Source organism: Aquarana catesbeiana, linkage group LG06, assembly GCF_042186555.1.
Source record: "Aquarana catesbeiana isolate 2022-GZ linkage group LG06, ASM4218655v1, whole genome shotgun sequence".
In the NCBI taxonomy this organism is placed as follows: Eukaryota; Metazoa; Chordata; class Amphibia; order Anura; family Ranidae; genus Aquarana; species Aquarana catesbeiana.
In genome coordinates, this window is record NC_133329.1 from 7,513,769 (window position 1) to 7,520,591 (window position 6,823).

The following is a 6,823-nucleotide window of genomic DNA, read 5'->3' on the forward strand; positions in this document are numbered from 1 at the left end:
TCTGCACTCTCTGTGGGGATGGGATGAGTTCAGAGACCTTCCCCTTATAACGTTGGTCAAGGAGGGTTGCCAACCATTAATCAACCTTCTCCTTTATGCCACATATACTTGGGTTCTTTCACAGGCTTTGAAGCATGAGGTTGCCCATGCGCCTCAAATTTGCAGAGGCTTGAGAAGCACACTCCTCGGGGGCCCCTCAGGATGACAGCACCTGGAACTTCCTCCTCCCAGCCACATACTACTCCCAAGGGTCCTGGGGTTGGAAAGCCATCACTTACAGATTGACGCATGTTTTCCTCTTCTTCAAAGCGTATGAAAGTGCCAGAATCCTCCTCCTCATCCTCCTCCCCTCTCTCCTCCTGTGTGTTCTGTGACATAGGTGTCTGGTGTCTGGATAAAGTGGGCCTTGAGAGGAAAGGAAGTAGTCTTCTTCCTCCTGCTTCTCTGCCTCCAGTGCCCTGTCCATAATGCAATGCAGAGTCTGCTCCAGCAGGAACACAACAGGGATCACTGTCACTGGTGCATGCACTGTCACTGCTCACCATCCTTGTGGCCTCCTCAAATGGTGACAATACAGTGCATGCATCCTTAATGAACAGCCATTAGCATGGGGAAAAAAAGCCGAGGCGGTCTGAGCCTGTCGTCATGCTATACTGACACAAGTACTCGTTGTCAGCCCTCTGCTGCATGTATAGCCGCGGCAGCATTTCCAAAGTTGAGTTCCACCTTGTGGGCATGTCACAAATTAGGCGGTTTTTGGGCAGGTGGAATTCCCGCTGAATTTCAGCCAACTGAGCACTGGCTGTGTTTGACCACCTGAAAAGGCTACAGACTCTTCTGGCCTGCTTTAGTACATCTTGCAACCCTGGGTACGTACTTAGGAAATGCAGCAAATTGAGGACATGTGCCAGGCCTAAGGATTTTGTTGTCAGAATGTCCGATCAATGTCCGATCATGTGTACAGGGCATTACAGTGCCAAGGGAATGACTGCCTCTCTTTGTTGTCCTCCCAGACATTATTGGGAGGGAGGGGACGGTGCTTATAAGCAAATGTAAAGAAGAAGTGGAAATCTGTATGTAGATGCACTTTAATCAATGCAAAGAGGTGTTTAGTGCCCTTTAATTTGAGTACTCACAGTGCACAGACACACTCCAGGGATACAATACACTGCAATATAATGCGCCAAACGTACAGTGATGCATAGAACTATATGGCGTTAAACTGGCAGTAATGCACACAGAAGTAAGTGGCGTTAAACTGGCAGTAACGCACGCAAAAATATATGGCGTTAAACTGGAGTAACGCATGCAAAACAATATGGCGTTAAACTGGCAGTAACGCAGAAAACTATATGGTGTTAAACTTGTAGTAACGCAACCAGAACTATATGGCAGTAACACATACAGAACTATATGGCGTTAAACTGGCAGTAACGCACGCAAAACTATATGGCATTAAACTGGCAGTAATGCATGCAATACGATATGGCGTTAAAATGGCAGTAACACAATCAAATAGACGTTGTTCAACCCTCACTACACTGAAGCTATCTGAACTGTCCCTACCCTAGCTATACACCAATGTCAAGACTGACACGGTCTCACTACACTACACTGAAACTATCTGAACTGTCCCTACTTTACACTAATGTATGTATAAATGACACAGTCTCACTACACTACAGTTAAACTATCTAAGCTGTCCCTACTCTAGCTGCACACTATGCAAAGCTGAATGATGGTCCTCCTCACTACACTCACACTATCCCTAGACTGACACTAAACTAATATTCTACACTGACACTGACAATTGAAGCAAAAAAGGACAGTATAGCACACTAACTAACTAATAGCACTGAACAGAGCCCTGTTCTATCTATCTCCATGCCAAAATCACACTGAAAATGGCTGCCATTGAAAGAATACTTTTATACTGTGGGGCGGGAATGAGCCATGATTGGATAAAGTCATGATGACAGTGTCAAATCATGACTCTGACAGTGCTCTGTGCCCTGATTGGCTGAAGCTTTCACTGCTTCAGCCAATCAGGGCTTGCAATGCAATGTTCAGCGCCGCAATGCATTGTGGTTGCTTCGGGGGGGCGAAGAAATGGTCGAACGACCAGTTTGTTCGGCTGTTTACCAAACGACCGAACAGCGAAAGTTCGGCCCGAACTTATGCTTAGGCCGAACCATTCGCCCATCCCTACTTATTAACACACTCAAGCTTGTTTCCCGTGTCTCATGAGGTCTCTCACGGATCCAAGGGTCCCGTTGGTCTGCCTGCATAAACCAGGGTGATCGTCAAGGTGTATAATTCCTTTCACCTAACATAATAGAATTTCTCTATTCATTCTTTTAGATTGTAAAAAATTCAGTTTTGCTTTAGGTTGTGTAAAAATGTGAATTGTATTTTTTTTATAGGCTTTCTCTATTGTTTTCTTAAACACGAAATAGTACAAAAAATATAATTTAGGGAAAGCTTTATACAAGTTTCTTATCTATATAGTATTTTGAATTCCAGGTTGAGATATCAGATTATATACAGTATATATAATGCTTCAAAAGAGTCTTTAAAAATATTGCAATGAGAAATCAGTCAATTTTAAATGAATTGTTCCTCTCCGGACTATCTGACCTTCCAGTTCTGCAGCTCCTTCTTTTTCTCTTCTTCCTTCTCATCTACCTTCTGACATTAATCTGGAATTTGGTGATCATTGTCCTCATAGTCACTGACTCTCACCTCCAGGTTCCTATGTATTTCTTCCTTGGGAACCTGGCCAGTTTGGACCTCTGTTTTTCCTCAGTCACCATCCTACGAATGTTATTTGATCTTCATACCAAGACAAGAAAAATTTCCATAAGAGCTTGTATAACCCAAGTCTTCTTCTTTATATTGTTTGCCAGTTGTGAAGATTGTCTGTTGTCTGTCATGTCCTATGATCGATATACTGCCATTTGTCAGCCATTACATTACACACAAATTATGAGTTGGAAAGTTTGTGTACAGTTGATGTCCATTGTGTGGTGTCTCAGCTTTACCCATTCTTTAGTTCACACACTTCATGCAATCAATTTAACATTTTGTGGATCGGATATTATAGAAAGCTTCTTCTGTGACCTTCCACAATTGTTTCAGATCTCCTGCAGTGACATCTTCATCAACATTATACTCCTCTTCCTCTTGGCTGGCTTACTTGCATTTGGGTCTCTAACATTGACCATCCTGTCCTATGTCTATATATTCAAAACTGTTTTTAAAATGCAAGCTAAGGGCAATAGAAGTAAAGTTTTTTCTACTTGTACCTCTCACCTGGCAGTGATGTTTTTGTATTATGGCTCTGGAATGTTCAATTATCTTTGGCAAAGTGCTGGTCATCATTTTCCTGGTGACAAAGTGGTGGCCGTCTTTTACACAGTGATCCTTCCTCTCCTCAATCCTCTCGTTTACAGTCTGAGGAACCAGGATATTAGAACAGCATTTCAAAGTGTTTTCAGGAAGATCTTTTCACCAAATTAGAGACAGAGAAAGATACAAAAGTACCTTCCTATGACCTATATAGGAATTCCTTTGAGCAGCTTTTTTTTTGGTCTGATTATTTTATTAACAACTGAAAGACAAAAGCAGGAGAACTACAGATGATGACCACGGCGACCGCCCTTTTTGCGGGTGCTGTCTAAAGGGATGGGGGTCACGCCGTCAATGCAACCAATTTTCATGCCAGAATAAGCTAGGGCTCTTAGTGCAGACTGGGCACCAGGGCCAGGGGTCTTGGTCCTGTTTCCTCCAGTGGCACACAGCTTGATGTGAGGAGCCGTGATGCCAAGCTCCTTGCACCTCTGAGCGACATCTTGAGCGGCTAACATAGCGGCATAGGGAAAGGACTCATCTCTGTGAGCCTTGACCTTCATTCCACCAGTCACATGGCAGATTGTTTCTTTGCCAGACAGATCAGTCACATGCACGAAGGTGTCATTGAAGGAGGCAAAGATGTGGCAGACTCCAAACGCATTTTCTCCTTCAGCCACTTGTGGCCCCAGGCTGATAACCTGTTCTTTCTTCTTTTCCTTACCCTTACGTGGAGCCATTTTGCTACGTCTTCTCGAGGAGCCACTATAGGAAAGGCAGCTTTTTTTTTAATGTGCATCAGACATTTTTTATTTGAATAGAGTAGGGATATATTTAACGTAATATCAAGTTGTGTATATATCTTGTTTGTAAAGATTTTCCTATATGTTTTTTTCTCAAATACACAACAGGATAAAATCTCTCCTAGGAGAGCAGAAATCCTCTCTTAGACATTTGTCATTGTAACAGGTTTATCAATGGGACAATTTCCTTCACTTCCGGTTCCAGTGATAATGTTTATCAGGATAAAAAAAGAGGGTGAATCTATTAAACAGGGATACAGACAGCCATTGGCCTGGTAATGGACTAGGGGGGACCCATGCCATTTTTTTCAATGAGTTTTGTCCATATTGCCGGGATCCGACAATTCATTACAGCCGCGATCGCTTTTAAATTACTTTTTTTCCTTTAGAAATGTAATTTAACTGTGGTACTGTTCTAAACACTGGAAACACGCGCCACTTTACAGGCATACTATAGACACCCCCCAGGCACAATATTTAAAGGAATATTTTATTTTTATTGTTTCACTTTAAGCATTATTAAAGTCACTGCTCCAGAAAAAACAGCCGTTTTTAAAACTTTTTTTTGCATTGATCCAAGTCCCCTGGGGCAGGACCCAGGTCCCCAAACACTTTTTATGCCAATAACTTGCATATAAGCCTTTAAAATGAGCACTTTTGATTTTTCATGATCGTGTCCCATAGACTTTAACGGTGTTCGCGTGTTTATCCGAATGTCTTGACTGTTGGCAAGTTCTGGTGCAAACCGAACTGGGGGGGGGTTCAGCTCATCCCTATCCTTGGATAGTGAGTTGATCGATGTTTCTGAAAAGTTTCATTACTTCCTCTTTAACTCCGTAAAAGTGGGGCTTGACCGCTATATCCCATGGAAGGCCATGCGAATGGGGGGGCTGCAGGGCCCTATGGGCTCTAGTATTGATATTGCTGCTGTCTAGTGATGGTAAATCAGGATATATGTGTTTAATATATATATATATATATATATATATATATATATATATATATATCATTGCATTGTTCCCTATATAAATTGGCCAGTTTTCTTTATGAGTAGTAATTTCCCAATGTAAAGCTTTTAAAGTTTTCAACATTATATATACTTTTTATTATAGATCTGTGACTGCCTATCATCTATGGGTGTTGGATAATATAGACAAAATTTCAAATACATCCTCTACCTGCTCCCCTGGTTCATCTAGGAATCTAAGATTCCTTGTAAGTCAATATATTTATGTAATTGCTTTATTCACAATGTGATATCATTATATACATTTGTGGTGGACTGTAATTGATAATATATCCTTTATATAGCTTGGACTTTGTACCCTCTCTATGGCTGCCTTATTTGCTGTCCAGATTGTCTCTATGTGGTGTGCCAACTAATACTGAGACCTATTAAACAATACCTAATAAAATCTACAGGTATGTAGCAAAGTTTCTAAAAAAAATGATTGCAGTACTGTCACCACCAATGAATTACTAAAAACACAGCAGAAGTAAATATTTTAATATGTATACTATCATGCATTTTGTTTTGTTATTATTTGAATTATCATGTTATGATTATAATTTTTCCTTAAAAAAGTTGTTTATGGTTATTATGTACATTTTTGTTTATTAATTTTTTTGTTTAATCTAGATTGATGTATGTACTCCTGAAGAAGCTGTATAAATAATCAGTGAAACATGTCGAGTGGAAGCATCACTTTTATTCAATGAGATATATGTATCTGTGGAATTTTTTTTTTATAAAATGAATTTTAATGATTCATAATAAATAATGATGTTTTAATTATTATGTGTTTATTTGCACCTTCAAAGTCCCTATTTTTTCGATTTTTCCATAAATAATAGTTTACATCCACGGAGAGAAATGATATACAATATCATAACTTACATTTTTTTTTTAATTTAACCTAAATGTTTTTTTTTATGCCCATTATAAATTGTATTTTTTATTTTATGGCCAATATCTGCTTACTTATATTTACAAAGACGAGTCAGTATTTATTCTCCTCTTACAGTATATAGCAAACCAGTTCATTTATCATTTACTAGTATACAGTATATGTTTTAAAAGAGACATTTTTTTAGTTATTGATGCAATGAACAGTTAATAGGCCTTTTTTTTGTTGTATAATTATTTGAAATGTAACAAAAACCATTAGAGAACCAAGATTAGGATCCTCGAGGGTCACCACCAATGACAATCTTTAATTAAGTTAATCATTAGCCGAGGTGTCCTGCCGGGTCTTGTTAAAACAGATAATGATGCGACACTCCTGAGATTTTCACCAGTTGCATCTTTTAAATTGTCAACAAAATAAAAGTTTCATTTAGTAATTACCATGAGTATTCTCAGCAATGAAGCTGTGATTGGGAATCAGTTATACAATAATCAAATGTTAAATTAATAATAAGCCTATAAGATTGAAAACTTCAAACAACAATGGCTATACACCTGTATTAAATGCCTATTGTCCATATACAAAGCATTATTTATCAGGTTATGACAGAAAAGCCTTTAAATGTCCTCAAAATTGTTATCAAATGTCCACTAAGCATTGTATGAACAGGTGTACACGGCAATGCACAATGAAAAAGTAGTTGGAATCTCTGACATTCTTGGGAAGTTAATGTCAGACTTTTTGGTAATAACAGGTGAAGGTCCT

The 6,823-nt window shown here is 39.2% G+C and overlaps 2 protein-coding genes across 2 annotated transcripts; one reads left to right on the forward strand and one right to left on the reverse strand.

Annotated features, from left to right (window-relative positions):
* Positions 1–2,586: 2,586 nt before the first annotated feature.
* Positions 2,587–3,519, forward strand: LOC141147456 (olfactory receptor 5AR1-like). The gene has a single exon (XM_073634693.1). It carries the CDS (start codon positions 2,587–2,589, stop codon positions 3,517–3,519), a length of 933 nt encoding a protein of 310 aa, XP_073490794.1.
* An 81-nt stretch (positions 3,520–3,600) lies between these two features.
* Positions 3,601–4,132, reverse strand: LOC141147478 (small ribosomal subunit protein uS11-like). The gene has a single exon (XM_073634714.1). It carries the CDS (start codon positions 4,086–4,088, stop codon positions 3,633–3,635), a length of 456 nt encoding a protein of 151 aa, XP_073490815.1. The 5' UTR covers positions 4,089–4,132; the 3' UTR covers positions 3,601–3,632.
* Positions 4,133–6,823: the final 2,691 nt, after the last annotated feature.